Genomic DNA, 25344 nt, shown 5'->3' with positions numbered 1-25344 from the left:
CAATGTCCTTCTTCAAATTGTTGCCAATTTGTACTTCCCAAGCGCTTAGTACAGTGCTCTGCACACAGTAAACGCTCAATAAATACGATTGATGATTCTTCGGTGCCTGAGTGCACACACCATCTGTCTTCCGTACATGGACTTCCTAGGGCACTGGCTGTCAGTTGCTGGCCCTGGCCAGTGGGCTCAGCCTCAGACAGTCTTTAGGAAGTCAGTCAGTCCTTTATTGATTGTTTACTGTGTGCAGAGCACTGTACTAAGCACTTGGGAGAGTACAGTGTAAAAGACACATTCCCTGCCCTCAATGAGCTTGAAGTCTAGAGGGGGAGACAGGCATTAATATAAATTAATAAATTACAGGTATGTACGTAAGTGCTGTGGGGCTGGAAGCAGGGTTAAACACAGGAAGCAAGTCAGGGTGATGCAGCAGGGAGTAGGAGAAGAGGAAAGAAGGATTTAGGGAAGGCATCTTGGAGGAGATGTGCCAAGGCTTTGAAGTGGGGGAGAGTAATTGTCTGTCGGATATGAGGAGGGAGGATGTTCCAGGCCAGAGACAGGATGTGGGCGAGAGGTCGGTAGTGAGGTAGAGGAGACCAAGGTACAGAGAGAAGGTTAGCATTAGAGAGGTGAAGTGTGCGAGCTAGGTTGTAGGAGATTAGCGAGGTGAGGTAGAAGGGGGCAAGGTGATTGAGGGCTTTAAAGCCGATGGTGAGGTCTTTGTTTGATGCGGAAGTGGATGGGCAACCACTGGAGGTTCTGGAGCAGTGGGGAGTAGGAAGTCAACACAGTCGCCTGGCATTCTGAGGCCCGGGAGGCAGTTGGGGGGAAAAGCCTCTACCACCATCATGGTATGGCCCTCTGAATCCTGTGCCCAAGGGGCTATTCCCGGTTCTGAAGGGTCTGTGATGGGCAACAAAAAGGCAAGCCTGCTCACCCATCTCTGCCTCCTCGTTCTCCGGCCTGCAGAAGGAGTAGGGCGTGTCCTAGTTTCTGCTGCTTTCCCTGTTGACAGGTGACTGGTCGGGCCCCCGAGCTGAGGTCATGGTGATTTTTTTCCAAGAAGAGAGCACTGGGTGTGAAGCTGCCCGGCACTGTTTCCCGTTGGTTCACATTGCTGCAATGTTGAGATAGTCTTAATGAATAGATTTCCCAACTTCTTCTCCTCCTCCATCCACTTCTGACCCGAGCACCTGTTTACAAGGGGACCAGTCAGTCCCTTTGCCCCATTGGATCCAACCCCACTGGACCAGCAGCCCGGCGCGTGGTCCTGGAGGCTGGGGTACAAGTTTCGGCCACTCATGGCTGCACCAAAAAACCCCAAGTGATTCCTCAGAAATGTTCCCTCGGTGGAGAGACCTAAGCCAGGGATCTTTGAGAGACTGACCCGGGAAAGCCGCAGGATTTGGGCTCACTTTTGGGGATTTCAGTGTTTTGCTGCCTTGGGAGAAGATCCAAGAATGGGACTGTGCTGGCGCTGAGCAGTGGAGACATGCCCGGCTTCCAGTTTCCCTCCAACTGTCCCCACTTGGAGGACTAAACGTAAAGACCGTACCTTCCCCTGGCACTGTGGTTCCCTACTTGGAGGGACTCGCAGATCCAGAGAACTCAAGTTGGTGCCAAAGGGGCTTCCTGTGGAGTGGGGCAGTGCCCCACATCAAGCGGACGGGAAGTTCCTCCCAGATGATGCTGCTGGCTGAGTCAGCGTCCAGCCGGAGAGGCCCAAGGGCCCCACGGTAGACCTACAGTTGCCGACGCGACCAAATCGGAGCTCAGGACCTGTGGCTTGAAGGGCTTTCACCCTGGAGGAGACAGCACTTTATTTTGGGACATGATTGGAAGCCGATACCCTGTAGTCACTGGCCTGGCCTGCATATTGTATCATGGGCAGCAGGCGGGAGGTTCTGCGTTCCGAGGGCCGTGGCACTCCATTGGCAGGGTGGAAGCGTGAGCAGGGGAGGAAAGGGTGGTAAGGAATCAACTCCTTGCTTTTGCTGGGAGGCCCAGGAGGGATGTTTGCTTGGGGAGGAGTCCCTCGAGGCTGAGACCTGCTGGTTGGGCCTTTTGGCCTTGGTGAAAACTGGAGAAATAGAATAGATGGGGTGGGGGGCAGATGGCCCACCCCGGAACAAACACAAGGAGTGCTGGGAGACACTTTAGGGGCAATGCTGCAGACCATTTGAGGTGTCAAATTGATGAGAGGTGGGGAGCTTAGGGGCGGTGGGAGAGGTGGAGGAGGGAACCAACATCTCAGAGTGAGTGTCTGAGGCCATTTTTGCTGTGATGGGTCTGGGCCGGGCAGGGGGGAGCTCTACACCTGGCCATGCCTCACAGAGAATCTTTTGGCTGAATTATCCAGTTTGGCCTTCACTCCGTGCTGCAGCCAGGGGTGGACTGCAGAAGATGGGTAGACTGGATCAAGGAGGCCATGGAGAGCCGTTAGCACTCAGTGGCCTCTGGGGCCCAATTCCACACAACCTCAGAGGCAGGGCTTTTGTTGAAGGGCTTGGGTAGTTGTTGTGCCTGTGTAGGTCTACCATGTTCGCTCCTTGCCCCCGGGACAACCTACCATCCCCATGGAGTAAAAGAATCTCTGCTTTCCCCACTGGGACTTCGGGAACAGAGAGGGTGAAGGGCTAGACTCTTCCCAGACTAGCTAAGCCTCCAGCACATCAGGATCCCTGTTTCTCTGGAGGGGAGCTCCCTTTCTCTCTTGCAGGGTGAGCAAGAGGTGGGGACGTGCCCTGTCTCTCCTGGGCGGGGGCCCCGTCTCCAGTAGTAGCAGTGACCATCAGGGGTTTCCCTGGTAGTTGTAACATTAGAACTTGGAATGAAAAAGCCCAGAAGGCCCTGACACATTCCTAGAAATCAGTCAATCAGTGAATGGTCTTTGACGCTTAACTGTGTGCAGAGCACTTGGGAGAGTACAAAACGACAGAGTTGGTAGACCTGTCCCCTGCACACAAGCAGCTTACAGTCTATAGGAATGCAACTTCATGGCCTGAGGACTCAGCAGGGCATGTGTTTTCTAAGCACAGGCCTCCGTTAGCCTCTGTGTTCAGGTTCCATTTGCTCATGGTCACGTTGCCGTGCACTGTCCTGCTCTGCACTGGACTCCAACCTTGAACTGCCAGAAGGGAGAGGGAGAAAAACGTTCCAAGAGGGACACGCTGGAATCTGGGTGCCTCTGCTCTCTCTGGCTGTCTCTGCGAGGGCCGCTGGAGAGAGAGGCCAGAGACGTTAGTCGGCCCCTCTTGAACTAGTCGATCTGGACGTCCTGTGTCCACGACAGGCAAGAGCAGATCTCAGGCATGGTCCATTCTCTACCCCGAACAGAGTCTTTTCTTTTTCAGATGTCGTCTTAGGGCTACAAGGGACTTAGCAGCAAGCCTGCAATGAGGGTCCTGCCAGCTTAGGGCTGGGGATTAGCAGGAGTGCAGGGAGCTCTGGATGGGGGAGAGTGAGAAGAGGAGGGAGAGAAAGGCCTGTTTGAGCCAGATATCAGAGAGGGAAAGAGAAGGGTCCAAAGCAGCAGTTGCTTCACTGCCTCTCCCTTCCCCTTCCCACCTCTCCTGCTTCCAACACCCTTTCAGCCCCTACAGGGCCTGGGTAAGCGGTGGGTGTCAGGTGGCACCTACAGTGCCTGTATAAATGAACAGTGGGCCTCAGGTGGCCCCTTCAGGGCCTGTGTGAACAGTGGGCCTCAGGTAGCAAAAGTCCTTGCGGGACAAATGCTGAGTGCTGGTAATGGACTGAGAGGCCACAGTGAGTGGACAAGGACGAGGCAAGAGGGAGAAGGGGCCCCAGTTGGGATCCTAGATAAACGTGAGCCAGAAATGAGCGTTAGGACGTGGACTGAATGAAACTGAGCAAGGAAGCTGAGGCAGGGTCATGCCCCAGCCCTTCGCCGGCCACCACTGAGTGTCCACTTAAGAGAACACACGTTGGGCCAAGAAACTTGATGTTGTGGTTATTTTTCCATTGGGCCGGTGCAGAACAGCGGACGGTTAAGCTTTTGCTGTCTTCTGGGCCTCTTCTGGGGACACCACCCGGAGGGGGCCCCTCTACAGCATGGTCAGCAGTCACTCACGGTTTTCTCACTCCCTCCTCCTCCAGTTGTCTAGAAGAGCTTGGGTAATTTCTCCTTGGGTTCAGCCCCCTTCTCCCTTTTGTCCCTTCCCTCATCCCCTCCATGTCAGCCCCTCACATCATCTGTTCACCCCTCCCAAGGGTGAGGAGATCAGTTTCCAATCTTTTCTCCAGGATCAGTGCACCCAGGGCTTTCTGGGCCCTTCCTAAGCAAGGCTGGGACAGTGATGGAGGAAAAGGAGCAGCTGAGGACAAGGGCAAGCAGGCAAAGGCCTCTGGCACCTGCCCCATCGGACACTGGGTCCCTTTATCCCTCTCCCTCAGCTGAATTCCTAAATGCGATGTCGGGTGTGTGTTTCTCTGCTGTGCACTCGGCAGTAGAATCCATTCTGGACCATGGGGTGGTGGAGACAAGATGGACTCTGGATTAAAAAACAAACAAACAAAACCCGTGGAAGTTCTTCCCTTCCCTGCCTGCCTGCCTTCCAGGGTCAGCAGTAGGGCTCCTTGCCCCAGGGCCCCCCGGGCTGCTGGCTGGCCACGCAGCCCTGGCGGAAAGTTTCTCATGGAGTTGAAAACTCCTCTTTCCCGAACTCTGACCCTTGCTGCTGGCACTAAAGCCCCCCCGGGAACCGGTCCCTGGCCAGCCAATCAGTGGTCCACTCGGCTTTGTTTCACGCCCGGGCCAGCATGGTCTGAGACCAGGCAGGGTTGCAAGCCCGAATGCGGCTGCTGGAAGAGGTGAGAGGTTGCCCGGGACTTAATGAACCATGCAACCCCGCGGGCTTCCCAGAAGCAGGCTTCTGGCCCTTCGGGTCCATCCTGAACCCAGGTGCTGGAGTTGCCCAGGGGGCCCAGGGCCTATCCCCGTTTGTGTGCTGTCAAGGCTCTGCTGTGGGGCACCGACTCCATAGGAGCCCGGTCCAGGTGCTGGCTGGCAATCCCGGCCTATTAAGCCGTTTCCCTTTCCTGCAGACCCCCAGTCCCCATATAGCTCTGAGGGGCAGGAAGCGGAGCCCTAGCTGCCCAATCATGTACCCTCCTCTCCCTTCCCTCCTCAACCCAATGTGCAGAGACAGGAGAATGGTGGTGTCAGCAGCAATCTCTCCCTTGTGGGGAGTTAATTACATTCATTCAGTCAGTCAGTTGTATTTATTGAGTGCTTCCTGGGTGCAGAGCACTGTACTTAGCACTTGGGAGAGTACAATATAACAATAAAAAGATACATTCCCTCCCCACAGTGAGCTTACAGACTAGATCGAAAGAGGTGAGGGGGCAGACTACTGTCCATGGCGCACTGAGCCCCTAGCTCTGCGCCCACATTCTGCATCCCCACTGCTCCGTTTAGCAACCCTCTCCCTCCCTCCCCTCAGGGCAGGCCTGCCTGCTGGGTGATGCTCCCAAACTTTGATCCAGAAGTCATCCACCACTCAGCCCCATCCCAGCTCCGAGCACCTTGGGTTGAGACAGGGGCCTGCGGGTTTTGGGATGGCTCGGTGCTGGATGGGATGGGACGGGAACAGCCGCCCTGTGCCACTTGAGCCTCTGAGACCGCTGTGCGGTGCTTGTCACCACAAAGAGGACTCGCCCCCGCCACCCAGGCTGCTGGGATGGAGGAACGTAGCTAGCCCGACTGACCGCCAGCTCCGGGGCCCCGGTGCTGGGCCGTCACGGTGGCTTGTAAACCAGTATTTATACGGGCCTGCTCTGGGTTGGCCAGGGTTCTTTGGATCCCCCTGCAAAATTTGTACAACTAGCGCTCTTATCATTCCAGGGTGACGCCCAGCATGGCTCACGCTGGAGGTAATAGGCTGTGAAAATATTTTAAATAAAGGAAGATATTTTCTAGAGCTCTGTGCGGTTGGTAAGTTCATTCTGGCCTCCTGGGGACAGGAGCTTCTCTGAAAAAAAAAAATGGTGGAGCTTCAAAGGACAATGATTCTCTTTCCTCCTTCCCACCCCCAGGATTCCCACCTGGGAAGCGGTGGTGGTCCCTATCCAAGGAAAGCCTGGCAGTGGCGGTAATGGTGGGCCCAGTGGCTCTTAGGCTACTTGAGTAAAGTAAATAGTCTGTGATAAACAGACTCAGTCACTGGCCCTCTGTACTCTCTGTTTAGCTTATCAAATCCCTGGGCCTCCACAACAGCATCTGCTGAAGTAAGTGGGAAGGGCCACTCCTACCCCCTGGCAGCCTGGAAGACGCTTTCACGCTTCCTACTGCTTTTTCCCTGGTGCCCAGACTGTGACCCTACCTGGTGGTGGTAGTGATGATGATTCTGTTATTGTTAAGTGCTTACTATGTGCCAGGTACTATACTAAGCACTGGGGTGGATACAAGCAAATTGGGTTGGACACAGCCCCTGTCCCACGTGGGGCTCAGTCTCAATCCCCATTTTCCAGATGAGGGAACTGTGGCAAAGAGAAGTGAAGTGACTTGTCCAAGGTCACATAGCAGACAAGTGGTGGAGCCGGGATTAGAACCCATGACCTTCTGATTCCATACCTTCTCTTCCTGCTCACGGGCCTTCCTTTCATGACAGAGGGAGTTTACGCTGGCAACCAAAACTGTCCGTTGTGGGCATTGGGTACAGGTGAATGCACTGGGGGCCATTATCCCTCCCACCTTGCAGTCTCTTTGGAGGAAGATTTCATGGCCCACGGATCCGACCTGGAATTCTACGTGTAACCCTGGCAGCTGAAACTATCAGGGGCCGGACTGCAAAGAGAGGTGGGAAGATTAGGACGCTTCACTCGGAGAAAACAAGGGCTGAGAGAGGCCGCGGTTGATTCTGAAGGTATTTAAGTGCCACAATGTGGCAAGCGCCATCCTGGGGCTGGGAAAAAATACAGTGAGAGTTAAGAGGCACGGTCCCAGCCCAGGAAAGTTCTTTGGAGGAATGTCAGAAGTGATGAACAAAGATTTGAATGGGCTGACTGAGGGGGACCTCTTTGTTTAGAGGGTCTATTGGATTGGGTTAGCTGAGGCTGCAACTGCCCGAGACTGAGGCGGGGGGTCGGTGATGGAGCTGGGAATGGAAGCTAGGGCCCATTGATGGCGGTGCGGCCCTCTGCCAGGTTCTGGGAAGGAGCAGAGGGGGCGGAGGGAAGGGAAACTAGGTCACGGATGAAGAGGCCTGACAGAATTTGGTTCCATTTGAAAGCAAGGCAGCTCACCCTCCCACGGGTGGGGCTGCCACTGCCTCCCAAGTTGCCATGGGGTTCAGGGTGAGGAGATGACCAACAGCATCACTGCCCCCCTCCCCTGCCAACCCCCTCCCCAGCACCCAGACACATACCCATACCCAGCAGGACCTGAATTGAAAGCCTCACTCCCTCCTCTTCCCACCCGTCTCCAGGGGCAGCTCCTTTCCCAGCCAAACGGTGCCCCTAGGTGGTTTTTAGGTCTCTCTGGTTCCAAAGTAGGGACCTCAAGGCATTTTGCAACAAAATACGCCGCCTCCTTTCCAACCACATCCTACCGCAGACTCCCAATCTGACGTCCGCGACCTTGGCTTCTCCATGCCTCCTCCCTCGCTTTCAAATGCCAGCTATACAGTCTGTTGCCAAATCCCATCGGTTTTGCCTCCGCAGCATTTCCTTCCTTTCCACCAGAACAACCACCCTGGTCCGGGCACTTGTCATTCTTACCTCCAGTCTTTCCACAATCTAATCCACACTTCACTTTTCATTTCTAGATCATCTTCCTGAAATATTGCCCTGCACAAATCTGAGTGGGTGAGCTGATTGAGTGCTTTAAAGCCTATGGGAAGGAATTTCTCTTGGATACAGAGGCGATGGGCAGCCCAGCGCTTAAGAGAAGCAGCGTGGCTCAGTGGAAAGAGCACGGGCTTTAGAGTCAGGTCATGGGTTCAAAACCTGGCTCCGCCACTCGTCAGGTGTGAGACTTTGGAGAAGTCACTTAACTTTACTGGGCCTCAGTTACCTCATCTGTAAAATGGGGATTAAGACTGTGAGCCCCACATGGGACAACCTGATCACCTTGTAAATTCCCCAGCACTTAGAACAGTGCTCTGAACATAGTAAGCACTTAATAAATGCCACGTTATTATACTATTATTACTTGGCACATAGTAAGGGCTTAAACACCATCAATATTATTATTATTGGAGATTCTTCCTTGCCACACCAACCAGAAACTTCTGTTAACTCTAGACTAAGCTCGTTGTGGTAAGGGAATGGGTCTATTTATTGTTGCATTGTACTCTCCCAAGCACTTATACAGTCTCTGCACACAGTAAGTGCTCAATTAATACGTTGAATGAATGAAAGAAGGTACTTGATCAGCTCTCTCCCTCTTGTCCACTCTCTTCTCCCACTATACCCAAGCTTGCTCTCTTCCTCTCAAGCCAACCACTCACTGCAGTGTCTCATTCTTGTCCCTCCTGCAGCCAAATTCTTCCTCAAAACTTCCCCCCTGCCTGGAACTCCCTCCCACCTCTATTCTGACAAACCGTAGCATTCTCCATCTTCAAAGCCCTTTGAAATTACATCTCTCCTCCAAAAAGCCATCTCTGGTAAATCTCATTGATTCATTCAATCGTATTTATTGAGCTCTTATTGTGTGCACAGCACTGTACTAAGTGCTTGGAAAGTACAATTCAGCAACAAATAGAGACAATCCTTACCCAACAACAGGCTCACAGTATAGAAGGGGGGGAATCTCCCTGCTCTGTATCACTCTCCATCTGACACTCAACTGTCCTGGGTTACCTGAGCCCTTGCTATCTCTCAATCACCTAAAGTATCTAATAATAATAATGGCATTTGTTAAGCACTTACTATGTGCGAAGCACTGTTCTAAGCGCTGGAGGGGATACAAGGTGATCAAGTTGTCTCACGTGGGGCTCACAGTCTTCATCCCCTTTTTACAGATGAGGTAACAGGCTCAGAGAAGTTGCGACTTGCCCAGTGTCACACAGCAGGCGTGGTGGAGCTGGAATTAGAACCCATGACCTCTGACTCCCGAGCCTCTGCTCTTTCCATTGAACCATGCTGCTTCTCTGGTTACTAGTTAGTAACTATTAGTAATTAGTTCATTACTAGTTAGAAACCAGAGTAACCATTACTAGTTCCTTATGACCTAGTATACATATTTCCTTATCCTTCTTCCTCCTATTTGTAAATTACTTTTGCATCTGTTTCCCCAACTAGATTGAAAGTCCCTTTGAGGATAGTGATCATGTCTATTTAGTGTACTCTGCTAAGTGCTTAGTACAGCACTCTACACACAGGTGTTCAATAAATGCTACTGACTGATTGATTGAAATCAGCCTTTGATCCCCTCCACTTAGAAGCAGCATGGCTTAGTGGATAAAACATGGCCCTGGGGGTCAGAAGGTCATAGCTTCTAATACCCACTCTGCCCCTTGTCTGCTGTGTGACCTTGGGTAAGTCACGCCACTTTTCTATGCCTCAGTTCCCTCATTTATAAAATCAATCAATCAATCATATTTATTGAGCACTTACTGTGTGCAGAGCACTGTACTAAGCGCTTGGGAAGTACAAGTTGGCAACATATAGAGACAGTCCCTACCCAAGTGGGCTCACAGTCTAAAAGGGGGAGACAGAGAACAAAACCAGACATACTAACAAAATAAAATAAATAGAATAGACATGTACAAGTACAATAAATAAATAGAGTAATAAAAATGTACAAACATATATACATATGTACAGGTGCTGTGGGGAAGGGAAGGAGGTAAGATGCGGGGAGAGTCCCTACCCAAGTGGGCTCACAGTCTAAAAGGGGGAGACAGAAAACAAAACCAGACATACTAACAAAATAAAATAAATAGAATAGATATGTACAAGTAAAATAAATAGAGTAATAAAAATGTACAAACATATATATATATGTACAGGTGCTGTGGGGAAGGGAAGGAGGTAAGATGCGGGGAGAGTCCCTACCCAAGTGGGCTCACAGTCTAAAAGGGGGAGACAGAAAACAAAACCAGACATACTAACAAAATAAAATAAATAGAATAGATAGGTACAAGTAAAATAAATAGAGTAATAAAAATGTACAAACATATATACATATGTACAGGTGCTGTGGGGAAGGGAAGGAGGTAAGATGCGGGGAGAGTCCCTACCCAAGTGGGCTCATAGTCTAAAAGGGGGAGACAGAGAACAAAACCAGACATACTAACAAAATAAAATAGAATAGATAGGTACAAGTAAAATAAATAGAGTAATAAAAATGTACAAACATATATACATATATACAGGTGCTGTGGGGAAGGGATGGAGAGGGGGATGACGGGGAGAGGGAGGAAGGAAAGGGCTCAGTCTGGGAAGGCCTCCTGGAGGAGATGTGGGGATTGAGACTGTGAGCCCCTCATGGGACAGGGACCGCGTCCACCCCGATTTGTTTGTATCCTCCCCAGTGCTTAGTACAGTGCCTGGCACAAAGTAAGCGCTTGGCAAATACCACAATTACCATTATTATGAGTCAGTTTTTTCCTCCTCCTGAATGTCTGAAGCCCCCGAGGTTTATGAGGAGCGGGGAACGGCTATATTCTCCAGGAAAGTAACCCCTCGTGGGGAGACAGGGAAACAGATTATATGGGTTTCGAGCTGACTCTTGGGTGCAGCCTGGCATGCTTCCTGGACTTGGAAAAAGAGGGCAGTGGCAAGTGCCAAGTGGCATCAGACCAGCCAAGTTGGCACTTCACTGACTCAGCCACCAGGTGGCGACAAAGGAGGTGACATTCATTTACGGACTGCGCCAGTGTCCAGCATAAACCAGGGGAAAAACCTCTTACATATTTATTACTCTATTTATTTTACTTGTACATATCTATCCTATTTATTTTATTTTGTTGGTATGTTTGGTTTTGTTCTCTGTCTCCCCCTTTTAGACTGTGAGCCCACTGTTGGGTAGGGACTGTCTCTATGCGTTGCCGATTTGTACTTCCCAAGCGCTTAGTACAGTGCTGTGCACCCAGTAAGCGCTCAATAAATACGATTGATGATGATGATGATGGCGGCAGTTGGGGCTGTTAATAATAATGGCATTTGTTAAGCGCTTACTACGTGCGAAGCACTGTCCTAAGCGCTGGAGAGGGGATACAAGGTGATCGGGTTGTCCCACGTGGGGCTCACAGTCTTCATCCCCATTTTACAGATGAGGTAACTGAGGCCCGAAGAAGTGAAGTGACTTACCCAAAGTCACACAGCTGACAAGTGGGGGAGCCTGGAGCAGAGCCCATGACCTCTGACCCCCAAGCTCGGGGTCTTTCCACTGAAAGAAGCGGCGAGGGAGGCCCCTACTTCAACAGTAAGCGCTCAATAGATACGATTGAATGGATGACCAAATGACTCCTCTCACAGCCGACTCCTCTCATCATCATCATCATCATCGATCATATTTATTGAGCGCTTACTGTGCGCAGAGCGCTGTACTAAGCGCTTGGGGAGTACAAGTTGGCAACGTACAGAGACAGTCCCTACCCAACACTGGGCTCACAGTCTAAAAGGGGGAGACAGAGAACAAAACCAAACATACTAACAAAATAAAATAAATAGAATAGCTATGTACAAGTAAAATAAATAGAGTAACAAATATGTACAAACATATATACATATATACAGGTGCTGTGGGGAAGGGAAGGAGGTAAGATGGGGGGATAGAGAGGGGGACGAGGGGGAGAGGAAGGAAGGGGCTCAGTCTGGGAAGGCCTCCTGGAGGAGGTGAGCTCTCAGCAGGGCCTTGAAGGGCCCCCCAGGGACCAGCTCTCCCTGAGCTGGTGCTAGCCCCTTCAAATTGGCTTCTTTTTCCTCCTCTTCTATATAGATGGAATGGAGTCACTACTATGTCCTGCACCTCTTAGGGTCGCACCTGGAGAGTTTCCAGTACTCCACCAGTCTCGACCACGGGAGGGAGAGTCAAGCAGAGGCCTGTCCGTTCCATTCCTAGCTTGGGCAGTGGCTAGCGAGTGGAAGGCAATCGGCTACAAGTCAAAACTCCCCTGTGCTGGGCAGCAGCGGCCTGGGAGAGAGTCGAGAGCGGAGACTCAGGTTCACTGTGTGGAAGGAGGCAATGGGAAACCACCTCTGTATTTTTACCAAGTAAACTCTATGGATTCAGTACCAGAACGATTGCAGGTGGAGGTGGGACATTCTGGGAGAGATGTGTCCATGACGACGCTATGGGTCAGACGTGACTCGACAGCATAAGACAATATGCTCCTCCCCCTCTCCATCCCCCCCATCTTACCTCCTTCCCTTCCCCACAGCACCTGTATATATGTATATATGTTTGTACATGTTTATTACTCTATTTATTTTACTTGTACATATCTATTCTATTTGTACATATCTATTCTATTTATTTTATTTTGTTAGTATTTTACTTGTACATACCTATTCTATTTATACATATCTATTCTATTTATTTTATTTTGTTAGTATGTTTGGTTTTGTTCTCTGTCTCCCCCTTTTAGACTGTGAGCCCACTGTTGGGTAGGGACTGTCTCTATATGTTGCCAACTTGTACTTCCCAGGTGCTTAGTACAGTGCTCTGCACACAGTAAGCGCTCAATAAATACGATTGATGACGATGATGAACAACAACAACGATGTCCCGTGTCCAATCCGGACCTGGGAGTCTGGTTCTAATTCCAACTGCGACACTTGTCTGCTGGGTCACCTTGGGCAAGTCACTTCACTTCTCCATGCCTGTTACCTCATCTGTAAAATGGGAATTAAGACTGTGAGCCCCACATGGGACAGGAGCTGTGTCCAGCAACCTGATTATCGTGTATCTACCCCAACGATTAATACAGTGCCTCGCACATAGTAAGTGCTTAACAAATACCATAAAAAACCTGTCTCCTCCCTGTTTGCCTTTCCCTCTTCTCCACACCCGTCCCCCACCCCCCCGAACCTCACTACACCTCTCCCCGACAATGAGCACACAAGCCCTCCAGAAACAACTGATTTCTGGATAAATACCATCAGTTGACTGATGAAAGTGAAATGTCTCTTTCTTCCTGGGAAAGAGTCTCTGTTCCCTCCTGGGAAATATCTCTGTTCCCTCCTGGGAAAAAGCATGTACAGGCCTGAGGGGTGCTCAGGGACACTTATGCCTAGAATTGGTGTGAAGCCAAAGTTAGGCTGGAACGGGTGAGTCCTTTCTCTAGATTTTCACACCTGGAACCACCAGGCCACCTCAACAGAGACACTAGGAGACTGCCGTGTTCTACACTCTCCTCCACATCTGACTCGACTCCCAAGGACAGAGTCCCAGAGGCTCAGGCCTGGAATGACGATCTGAACTGGAGCGGCGAAGCCACGAAGCAGTGGAGTGTCTCCGGAGATGGATGGATGCTCATCCGTTGAAGTCAGGTGGGGATTGGGTTGGGGCCGGGCCCGGAGGGGACCCGTGACCTGGACCTCCGGTTCCTTCCATCAGGGCTGCCTCCTTTGAACCAGTCAGTGTTTATTGAGCACTTACTGCACACAGAGCACATGGGAGAGTAAAACATTACGGCATAGTGGATAGAGCCCGGGCCTGGGAATCAGAAGGTCATGGGTTCTAATCCCGGTCCTGCCACTTGTCTGCTCTGTGACCTTGGGCAAGTAAATCATGTTGGACACAGTCCCTGTCCCACATGGGGCTAACAATCTTAACGCCCAATTTTCAGATGCAGTAACTGAGGCAAAGCTGAAATGGAGTGACTCGTCCAAGGTCACACAGTAGACAAATGGTGGATCTGGTATTAGAACCCAGGTCCTTCTGATTCAGGTCAGTGCTCTATCCACCAGGCCATGCTGGATGACTCCATAGCCCTTTTATTGAACTTCCCATGTGTTTTTCATGTGTAATTGACCCCAGAAGGGCCCTTCTCCACTGCCCCATGCAGGTCTGGGGCTTCTCCTGGCCCAGCCCCAACTGATTCCAAAACACTCCATCCTCGTAAAACTGCCCTGGGCATGGGAGCTGATCTGGCCCTGGAGAGAGCAGAGACTGGAAGCACATTGGGCTGCTGTTGGGATGCAGGGAAGGTGTCTACCAACTCTGTTGTATTGAACTCTCCGAAGCATTTAGTACAGTACTCTGCACATGGTAAGTGCTCGATAAATACCATTGATTGATTGACAGGCTTCTGGAGAGAGCAGAGACAGGGAGCATATCGGGCTGCTGTTGGGTTGTAGGTAAGTTGTCTACCAACTCTGTTGTATTGAACTCTCCCAAGTGCTTAGTACAGTGTTCTGCACATAGTAAGTGCTCAATAAATAGGATTGATTGATACTGGGACAGCATGTGTCAGTGGCTGGGGTTCTGTGGGTGATGAGCTAAAGCAGGTTGCCTGTCCGAAGAGGTGACCCTTGAATCGGCCATCTGAAGGTCCATGGGGTAGTTTCCAGTAGCCCTTAGCCATAAGACCCTACCGCTAGCCGAGGTGACGTTTGAGCCAGGACCGAGCGAGCGGCAGATCAACCCAAGCCCCCAACCTGATGTTGCCAGGTGGAAGAGGTGGAAATGTTGAGCAAGTAATCACTGTCAGTGGCTGCTTGCCACATTTCTTTTCTTCCTAGGCAAACCTGTCTTTGCTGTTGGCCTTAACCCTTGTGGACAGCTCATTCGAGGCTGGGGCTGCAGCAAAGGAGCTGACTTTTCGTTTCGAGAGGGAGGGCAGAGCATGGGAAACGTTTTTATGGAGGGAGCCAAAATAGTGTGGGATTTGGGAGGGATGAGCAGCCTTCGGAGAGTTCACTGGCCAGAAAGACCCATTTGGGGTCCTCCAATTCCTCTATCAGTAAATACTTTTCTGCCTGCCTCCCCCTTTAGAGTGAAAACTCCTTTTGGGCAAGGGAATATGCCTTGTGTTTCTGCTGCTTTTTTGTTTGCTCTTGGTACGGTGCCTTGCAGTCTTCTAGCCTGTATGCTCGTCCTCTAGACTGTAAGCTCCTTGTGGGTGGGGAATAATAATAATGATGGTATTTGTTAAGCACTTACTATGTGCCAAGCACTTTTCTAAGCACTGGGGAGGTTACAAGGTGATCAGGTTATCCCCCGTGGGGGGGCTCACAGTCTTCATCCCCATTTTACAGATGAGGGAACTGAGGCACAGAGAAGTTAAGTGACTTGCCCAAAGTCACACAGCTGACAATTGGCGGAGCCGGGATTTGAACCCATGACCTCTGACTCCACAGCCTGGGCTCTTTCCATTGAGCCACGCTGCTTCTTTAAGGGAATGCATCTATTCTACCTTTCCAAGAGCTTAGTACAGTGCTCTGCACACAGTAAACGCTTAATTAATTTGATTGCACTCGGCACTCAGTAAATACTACTGCTGCTCCTAATACTATCCATTAGCATGGGTTCAAGGGCCCTGACTTTGAAGGAACTGCAGCTGTTCTCACTGCAGAACTGGGGCCCTCTGAAGGACTTCCCATTCCGCCATCCCTATATTCCAGCGGAGGAAGCCAACACCCAAGGAGTAAAGTGGTCCAAGGTAGCTAGATGTGTGAGTGGCAGAACAGAAGTAGCACTCAGTTAAGATATTGATTAAGCCCTTACCGGCACTAAGTGCCAAGCACTGTGCTCGGTGCTGGGGTAGAAGCTGAAACTGTCTCTGTCCCACATGAGGCTCTGAATCTAAGAGGCAACAAGAGCAGGTTTTTGTCCCCTGTTTTATAGATGAGAAAACTGAGGCCCAAAGAGGTTAGGTGATTGCCCCAATAAGGCAGGGGCAGAGCTGGGACGAGAACCCATGTGCTATTTCCACTAGACCATGGGAACTCATGGTCCTGGATTCCCCAGTCTGAGTCACTCGGCCATAAAGTTATTAAATCTGAAGACGTTTCTATGCGGAGCTGAATTTTCTAGAGCCAGGGCCTCGCTGTTGCTGATGAGATTGGCTTGGAAACTGAACCGGGTACCACTGAGGGGAAGGATCGCGACGTGACCGGGATCACTTCCAGCAGGAGGTAGAGTTTGTTGGTGGGAGCTTTCCTGTGGGTGCTTTCCCTGGGCTGTTCGGATACCGGTGAGATGGTCAGCGACCCACACTCTTCTCCATGGCCAGGGCGGGTGACAATTTCCTTCCTACGCTGCAGCAGGTGCTCAGCATTTCCAGTCTGGTCATCAGAGCGGGCCACTAAGGCTCATGAAAGAACTAAATACATGTTGAAAGTAACTTCAAGTTCCATCTTCAACCCAGATTACACCCACGGACCCAAGCTACACTATTTTCAGGGTAGGGAACCTCTCCTTGAGTTTCTAGGAGAAAAAAAACCTCCCGAAGGTAATTGTGGGGTGTTTTCTAAACTGACCTCTGGTCTCCCACTGACTTTTACAACAATTGCTGAAAAGGAAAATGCTTCTCTTTACAGTGGCTAAACTGTTCCCATGGAGAAAGATTTCTTTCTGGATGCCGGGAATTGGACTCTTCTACCTAGGACGCTGATGGAAAATACTGGGGACCTGAGGCAGCAGGGCAGAGTGACCCTGAAATGCACCCTAACAGATTGGTCCCCTCCTGAAAGCAAGGTGCAGTAACCACTCAATGTCTCTTCTGCTTTGGTCCAGAGATCCACGAGTGGTATTTATTGAGTGCTTACCAGGTGTAGAGCACTATACTAAGCATTTGGGAGCATACCATAACAGTAAGAAACCTACTCCCTGCCCTCTAGAAGCTAAAGTCAAATGGGAGAGAACTTCTTTTGCCTCTGGAAAAGTACCATGCTTAGAACAGTGCTTGGCACATAGTAAGTGCTTAACAAATACCGTAATTATTATTACCAGAATTCCCCTTCGCCAATCCCAGCTCACCTCTAGGAAATGGAAAGGTAAGCTTGGGCCTCAGGACATACTGAAGTCAGTCAATCATATTTATTGAGCACTTACTATGTGCAGAGCACTGTACTAAGCGCTTGGCAGAGCATAGTATAACAATACAACAGACACATTCCCTACCCACAGTGAGCTTACGGTCTAGAGGGGGAGGTAGATATTAATATAGATAAATAAAATTACAGATATGTACGTAAGTGCTGTGGGGATGGGATGGGGGATGAATAAAGGAAGCAAGTCAGGGAGTTGCAGAAAAAGAAAAGAGGGCTTAGTCAGGGAAGGCCTCTTGGAGGAGATGGACATTAAATAAGGCTTTAAATGGGGGGGGAGAGTAATTGTCTATCAGATATGAGGAGGGAGGGTGTTCCAGACCAGAGGCAGGACATGGGCAAGAAGTCACGGAACTCTGTGGTCCCTGCAGGAGCTGGAAAGGGGATGGTCAGCAGTATCTCAGGACAAATGCTTCCCCATTAGAGTGTAAACTCCTTGTGGGCAGGACACGTGTTCTGTGTTTTTGTTGCTCTTTTCCAAGCCTTTAGTAGAGTGCACTGCACTCGGTGCTCAGTAACGGTCAGGGTATGGTCAAAGGCGTCACAGGAGAGATGCCAGGCTTCGAGGTGGTGGCCCCTCTCCCGCGACTGTTGCCTTGGGAATGGCAGACTGGTGGGGAGGGACTGGTAGGCTCTAGCTGCTGCATTCAGGCCCAGGTGTGCCCGCATTGCTAATAATATTTGTTAAGCACTTACTACGTGCCCGGACTCTGTACTAAGCGCTGGGGTGGATACAAACAAATAGGATTGGACATAGTCCCTGTCCCACATGGAGCTCACAATCTTAACCTCCATTTTACAGATGAGGTAACTGAGGCACAGAGGAAGTGAAGTGGCTTGCCCAGTGTCACCCAGCAGACAAGTGGTGGAGTCAGGATTGGAACCCAGGTCCTCTGACCCCTAGGCCCATGCTTTATCCACTAGGCCCCTCTCCCTTCTGCACTGCCCTTGTACTTGGATCTGTTCCCTTTAAGCACTCAACATTCACCCCACCATTAGCCCCACAGCACTTATATACTTTTTATCAATGTCCATCTTCCCCTCTAAACTGTAAACATCTTGTGGGCAGGGAACCAGATTACCAACTCTGGTGGATTGTACTCTCCTAAGGGCTTAGTACAGTGCTCTGCACATGGTAAGTGCTCAATAATTACCATTGATTGATTAAGGAGGCTCCGGCTCGTCAGGGCGGTGTCGGTTACTGCTTGGCCACCTAGAAGCCCAGCCCCTGGCATGTTTTCTGCATGTCTGGGCACCTTAGAGGGGGCACTGGGGCAGAGCAGTGCCCAGGGACACCTGGGTGAGTGCCGACAAATCGGCATGGCTCAGTGGAAGAGCCTGGGCTTTGGAGTCAGAGGTCATGGGTTCGAATACCGCTTCGCCAACGTGCCTGCTGTGTGACCTTGGGCAAGTCACTTAACTTCTCAGAGCCTCAGTTCCCTCATCTGTAAAATGGGGATGATGACTGTGAGCCCCACGCGGGACAACCTGATCACCTTGTATCCCCCCAGCGCTTAGAACAGTGCTTTGCACATAGTAAGCGCTTAACAAATGCTATTATTATTATTATTATTATTATTATTATTATTATTATTATGGGCAGCTTGGCCTAGTGGATAGAGCATGGGCTTGGGATCAGAAAGTCATGGGTTTAAATTCTGGCTCTGCAACTTGTCTGCAATGTGACCTTGGGCAATCACTTCACTTCTCTGGGCCTCAGTTCCCTCATCTGTAAAATGGAGCTGCAGACTGTGAGCCCCGCATGGGACAGGGACTGTGTCCAACTCGATTTGCTCGTATCCACCCCAGTGCTTAGTACAGTGTGCTTAACAAATACCATCATAAGGGTTCAACCCTAGCCCAAAGTGAGTGCTGTTCCTGCATTCTTTCCCGCTTCCCATCTCGTCGGGCTCACTGACCGGAAAGGCTGGCTGATCCCGGCGCCCCCCAAATCCAAGCGAGCTGAGTCCAGCTCCCCCGAATCCGAGTGGACTGAACACGGCGCTCTGGCTCCGCACTCTGCGGCTCGGCGGCCTCTTTTCGCGGGGTTCCTGCGGCTTCCTGAAGCAGCCGACGGCTCTACGGGCCATGAGGACACAGTGGGGCGGCCCGCTCTGTTGCCAATTAAGGGATCTGATTACCTTGATGTGCCTCTTCTGGCAGGGTTGCACTATGTATTCTGAAGGAAGCCGCCCTCACATCCAGCCTTTACCAAGAAATATGGGGCCTAGATTCGCAGCCTGGCAGGACGGATGACCGTATTAGATTTCTTCTTCTGTACTGGGACAATGGCTCTTTCTCTTGCTGGCACAAAAAGCCCCAGCGACCGTCCCCAAGGGCCGTTGGGCCTCTGGTCGTTTGGGAGGCGCCGCTGGGAGCCAACGAGAGAGGAGGAGCCGTGGGGCCCAAAGGGTGAGCCGCCTCCGATCATCCGAGGTAAACGGTTGCCATTTTTACTTGGGGAAGGAGGCAGGAGCCAGAAGGAATGACGTGGGCTGTGATTCTAGAACAGCTCAGACTGTGGGCCGTGGTGTGAATAGCTCTCTTCCGCTTGCCAGAGATGTGGTTTGTGGTTCCCCAGGGCAGAGTTACGTGGCGAGACACGGCCATTGAGCCACGCCTCAACTTGTTCCCTCTGTCACACGGAGATTGTATTAGTAGCGCAGCGAGGCAGAATTGGTTTTTTCTCAAGGAAAATGTTCATTGTCTTTTTGCTCTCATTTCTTCTCCCACTGCCTTCTGCCGTTGCCTTTGCATTGCACCCTCTATTCACCCCTCCCTCAGCCCCACAGCACATGTGTACCTATCTGTAATTTATTGATATATATCAATGTCTGTCTCCCCCTCTAGACTGTAAACTTGTTGTGGGCAGGGAATGTGTCTATCAGCTTCGTTATAATGTAGCATTTAGTACAGTGTTCTGCACATTAAGTGATTAAGAAATAAGATTTATTGATTGACTTCTGATATTTACTGAGCACCTCCCGAATGTGAAGTATTGTACTGAGGAGAGAACATCAGAAGCAAAATGCCCTTTCTCTGCCCTCAAAGAACTTACCCTCCAATCTCCCACTGATTCCCAGTACTACAGCCTGAGCAGAAATGATCCCACAATCTTCATACCCCACCAAGCTCTTCATTTCTGGGCCCCTTTTGTGCTCTACAGGGATCTGGTTTTTTTTTTTTTTTTATCTGGTTTCTGGCAAAGAAACCACCATCTGATACTGTGCCAGCGTCTCTATTTTAAGGTGGGAAGAAGCGTGAACAGTGTTTCAAACGTGGCCTTAGTTCAGTAGTTATTGATTCTGAGCAACCATTTTTTAAAAAATGGTATTTGTTCAGCACTTAGTATGTACCAGACATTACTAAACACCGGGGTAGTTACAAGCTAATCAGGTTGGACACAGTCCATGTCTCACATAGGGCTCACAGTCTTCATCCCCATTTTACAGGTGAGGTAACAGAGAGTGAAATGACTTGCCCAGGGTCCTACAGCAGACAGGTGGTGGAGCTGGTATTAGAACCCAGATCCTCTGACTCCAAGCCCATGGTCTATCCATGAGGCCAAGCTGCTTCTTAATCAAGCAGTTGATTAACCCCTCTCTAATCTACCTGAGGGCATAACATAGATTTAAATTGGCTTCATCCTTTATAAGCTCTGCTTGTTCCCCAAGCTCCTTGTGGACAGGGATTGTATCTACCAACTCTGTTGTATTGTGCTCTCCCAAAAGCATAGTAAGCGTTCAAGTACGATTGATTGATTGGAGGAATTGGTAGCCCTTGGTTGCTTCTACAAAAGACTGGAGAGCCTTTCAGCCTGTCCCAGGCATGTTTATTATAGTCTTCCCCACTACTGGTTCCCATTGGCTCCCAGAGTGTGGTGCCAACCCTCACACGGCCAGTTCCCTGACAGGAGGGAAGACTGCACTATGCAAATGTTCAAATATGATCCTCTCCCTTGGGCTTTCTCTGCAGCCTCTGTTATCTGCTTCCCCTTCTACTCAGCAATGTCTTGGGAGCTGATTACCCTCCCGGCAGTATAAAACACTGCATTCATTTGGAGAACTGCAGCTGGTCTTTACATCGGGCAGGTGTCGAGAAGCAGAGAGCAGGCGAACGTTTCCAGCTCTCAGCTGAAGACCGCTACATTTTTGATGTCTGACAGGCAGTGAGGGGCAGGAGATAGAGATGGCCTCCTAAAGCCCTGATCCCTACTACCAGGCCTGCTACTGATTCAGCCTCTGCTTCTCTCTTTGAAAAGGAGGAAAAGGAACAGGACTGTTTAGCTTTGGACTCTAATCATGGCTACCATTCCCTCCTTGGTGACAGTCACTTTTACATTTTGAAAGAGCCAATGGCATTTTTTGAGACTCTCAGGAGTTATCACCTTTCTTCGGTGACTTATTAACTCCCCTTAAGTAATTAGGAAAACAGGGTCCTGCCCACGGCCAACAGTTGGAAATGCTTTCATTTTAAAGTATTGACTAGATAGCTCATCTATGTTCATTTACACTTTGGGCTCCCATATGCCATAGGTTCACACACCCAATGACCTGAGACATAAGGTGGCCCAGGGAGATAGCCCTGAAGCAATGGGCAAATTAGCCAACCTGCTGTCCTTTCTGGGGTCTTGGACTAACTTGGTTCTCCCGAACCCATCAGAAAGGGGAGCAGCCAATTCAGGAAGAAAAATCCTGGTACAAAGAAGCACTTGTAATTTCTACTGCACCTAGGATGTAGTAGTTGTTTGCTCAGTTTTATACTTAAACTTCCTGGGACAAAAGTCCCAGAACTAGGCCAGCTCTGGAGAGACCTCGATCTCGTCTATCTCACTCTCGATCCCTTCCCCACATCCTCCCTCTGGCCTGGAATTCCGTCCCCCTTCATATCCTGCAGGCCACCACACTCCTTGCCTTCAAAGCCTGATTTAAGTCCTTTTTCCCCCACTCCCTCTCTCTTCTGCATCACCTAAGCACTTGGATCTGCACTCTTTAAGCACTTGATAGTCACCCCACCCTTATCTGTAATTTATACATTTATATTAATGCCTGTCTCCCCTTCTAGACTGTAAGCTCGTTGTGGGCAGGAAATGTGTCTACCAACTTTGTTGTACTGTACTCTCTCAAGTGTTCTGTACAGTGCTGTATACCGAATAAGCACTCCATAATATCATTTTTTTGAATGGCATTTGGTAAGCATTATGTGCCAGGCACTTTACTAAGCCCTGGGGTAGATCCAAGACTATCCAGTTGGATACAGTTCCTGTCCCACATGGGACTCACAGTCTTAATTCCCATTTTACAGATAAGGTAACTGAGGCCCAGAGAAGTGAAGTGACTTGCCCAAGGTCACATAGCAGACAGTGCTAAGCGCTTAGTACAGTGCTTTGCACACAGTAAGCGCTCAGTAAATACGATTGAATGAATGTGGCAAAGCCAGGATTAGAATCCAGGTTCTCTGACTCCGAGGCCCAGGCTCTTTCCACTAGGCCACACTGATTCTCATCGATTAATTACCATTGGTTTATTTGAGTTCTTCCTACATCCCTGTGGCCCCTTCTTTTCTACCAACAATGAAGGTAATCCCATCCTTTCCTGTCCTAGTTCTGGAGTAACCTACCTTAGGAATTACTTGTGGGATTCAAGTTCTTCCTTATGCTAGCCAAAGTTCAACATAAAAGTCTCCATGCTCCTTTTTCAACCTTAATGAAAATGGAAACTAATTCATTATTACTTTTTTCCCCTTATAGCTATTCCTCACACTCCAAATTTTAAATTACAATAACAAAATCCAAAAAATCTAAAAGACCGTTATCAGGTTGGCCACTAACCTTCTTACCTCCTGAAAGATGGAGTAATCTGAGTCATTTCTGCCCCACACAGGGTTATACCAGGTTATTCAAGTTTTCCAGGGTACACGTGACAGCTAAAAAGAATAGCTAAAATCCCCTAATCATTAACAACTTCTGGCAGTTTAAACCACTGCAGGGATTGTGTTTGATTTAGTTGTGTCTAGCTCCCTCTTGGCACGCAAATGTAAATATTGAGCAACAATTCTCCATCAAGTCAGAGACTGAGTAGGCACCTGGCTGAGAAGTTGGGTGTTAAAGAAAAAAAATCTGATTCTTGTATTGTGTCATATTAATGACATTATGTTTAGAGTGCATTCCCTCTACTCAGGTGACTCACAGTATCTGGGGTGGGATCATAACAAACTCAGAATTTGTGTCACTTGAGAAGTACTTATTCACATACGCTGCAACTACAGGAGGTTTGAAAAGGATGGCAGCATTTACAGAGACGTTGCTCTCCTGTTCACTTTGTCTTAGGTAAGGACAAATAACGAAGTAATCACCAAGGTCTGGAATACACTCAGTTCTTCTGGAATCGGAGTTTCCACTCTGAGTTCGGAGAGACTGTGAGAGCAAAAAGAAGGAATGCTGTCTGGACAACATGCATCTCTCTCTCTGGATATAGGAGGATGTGGTGTAGGAAGGAATACCACGTAGTATTGGAGGAGCAGAGTGGCACAGTGGAAGCGTGCTGGGCCCCTACCTCAGCGTTTGATAGCTCGAAACCGTCCTCTGCCAGCTGTTTAATTCCTGAACTTGGGTTAAAAACTTGAGGCGGCTTGTAAAAAGTGGGAAAGGACCAGGATTCTAAAAAGTGGGGAAGACTGGGATCAGAACCCAGGTCCTCTGACTCCCATACCTGTGCTTTTTCCATTAGGCCACATTACTTCGCTTTAGACTGTGAGCCCTGGTGGATTGTGTCTGACCCAGTTAGGTTGTATCTACCCCGGGACTTCAAATAGTGCTTGACACATAGTAAGCGCTTAAACACCATTTTTTTTAAAAAAGAGCTAACATACCTCACCCCGTCCCTTAGCTTAAAATCTGGGCATCTTTGTCATTTAGAAAATCTCGAACCACGATTAAAGTGTCACAAACAGCAGTAGTTGGGAGTGGGGTCTTGTTTTTCAGGATGCTTTCTGCTAGGGCATTAGTTCAGATGATAGAAAGACACATTTGCTGTGAGGTTGGTTTGAGGTCAAGGAGCTTAAAGAGAGCTGCAAAATTCCTGAGACATTTTCTAGACATTTTGCCTATTCTAGACTAAGCATAAGTGTGGGGAAGCCAAGAACGGCCCTGAGCAGGTGCAACATTTCGCCATAATTCAAGACTTCAATAGCCACTTCCAGCGCCATTTGGGCTTCAGAGTGAGTAAACCCCAGCCACTGGGCCCATTCTCCCCACCTCCAGCCTAACCCCGGAGCTGAAAATATTCCAACTGCCTCCTGACTATGGAGACAGCAGCTGGAGGGGAGAAGGGGCAACGGGATCCACCTCTGAGGGCTATAAATGTATCAATGGCTACCACAACAGCTGGTAGGCACCCAGAAACAGAGAGAGAGAGAGAGAGAGGAAGAGGGCAGGGGAGGTGAGCCACAGAGAGGAAAGCTTGAAGAAGAAGGGGGTGATGCTCGGAAGGAGAAACAGATGAAGGGAATGAGCAGAGAAGGCTGGTGACATACAGCAACTGTAGCATTAAGCTTCTAGTTAAGATGATAAAAGTCCAGGCTGTGGAAGAGGCAAGCTGATGGAGACATTTTACAGATTTTTTTTGCCCTCCCCACTCCCCTTCTTCCAGTTGTGATGCTGTTCGGATCTGTATGTACAGTACTTTCCTCCCTTTAGCTTGGCATTTGTGAGCAAATGTCTTCCACTTGAAGACTGCATATAGTCTAACAGCAGTCTTTCCCTCACCCCAAGTTTTTTCCCAGTAGTTAATTGGCGGTTGAAGTCAAAAGACCTAGATGCATCTGCCCAGTTCGCCCTCACTGCAAGGGTTGCATCTGTGCAGGGTCCTGCATTAAGGAAAGCTGGCATTGTTTTGCTCCCTCCATGCCCAAGGCCAAACACGTGGGCATGAACACAGCCCTTCCTTAATAATAATAAAAATGATGGTATTCTTTAAGCACTTACTATGTGCCAGGTACTGTACTAAGTGCTGGGGTAGATACAAGATAATCAGGTTGGACACAGTCCATGTCCCACATGCGGCTCATCATCATCATCAATCGTATTTATTGAGCGCTTACTATGTGCAGAGCACTGTACTAAGTACTTGGGAAGTACAAATTGGCAACATATAGAGACAGTCCCTACCCAACAGTGGGCTCACAGTCTAAAAGGGCTCATGATCTTAATCATTTTACAGATGAGGTAACTGAGGCCCAGAGAGGTTAAGTGACTTACCCAAGGTAGGTCACGCAACAGACAAGTGGCAGAACTGGAATTAGAACCCACGATCTTCCGACTTGCAGACCTGTAATATATGCTTCCTGTTTAGGAGTCTGGGGGAAAGGAATAACCACAACTTGATG

At 49.6% G+C, this 25344-nt stretch overlaps 1 protein-coding gene and 1 non-coding gene across 3 annotated transcripts in view; both read left to right on the top strand.

Annotated features, from left to right (window-relative positions):
• Window positions 1–5574, top strand: part of GRAMD2A (GRAM domain containing 2A) — a 116671-nt gene extending 111097 nt beyond the window's left edge. For both annotated transcript variants that reach the window (XM_038746547.1, XM_038746548.1), the window contains exon 13: window positions 1013–5574. In XM_038746547.1, the coding sequence (XP_038602475.1) occupies window positions 1013–1016 (4 nt within the window). In that variant the 3' untranslated portion in view covers window positions 1017–5574. The remainder of the gene's footprint in view (window positions 1–1012) is intronic.
• A 6355-nt stretch (window positions 5575–11929) lies between these two features.
• On the top strand, window positions 11930–12067 carry LOC119929067. Its single transcript, XR_005451211.1, has one exon. It is a non-coding gene; the product is annotated as a small nucleolar RNA SNORA7 (small nucleolar RNA).
• Window positions 12068–25344: the final 13277 nt, after the last annotated feature.

The sequence above is a fragment of the Tachyglossus aculeatus genome, chromosome 5 (assembly GCF_015852505.1).
Source record: "Tachyglossus aculeatus isolate mTacAcu1 chromosome 5, mTacAcu1.pri, whole genome shotgun sequence".
NCBI classification, from domain to species: Eukaryota; Metazoa; Chordata; class Mammalia; order Monotremata; family Tachyglossidae; genus Tachyglossus; species Tachyglossus aculeatus.
Note: the sequence above shows the minus strand (reverse complement) of the source record. Positions and strands in the feature narration are given on the sequence as shown.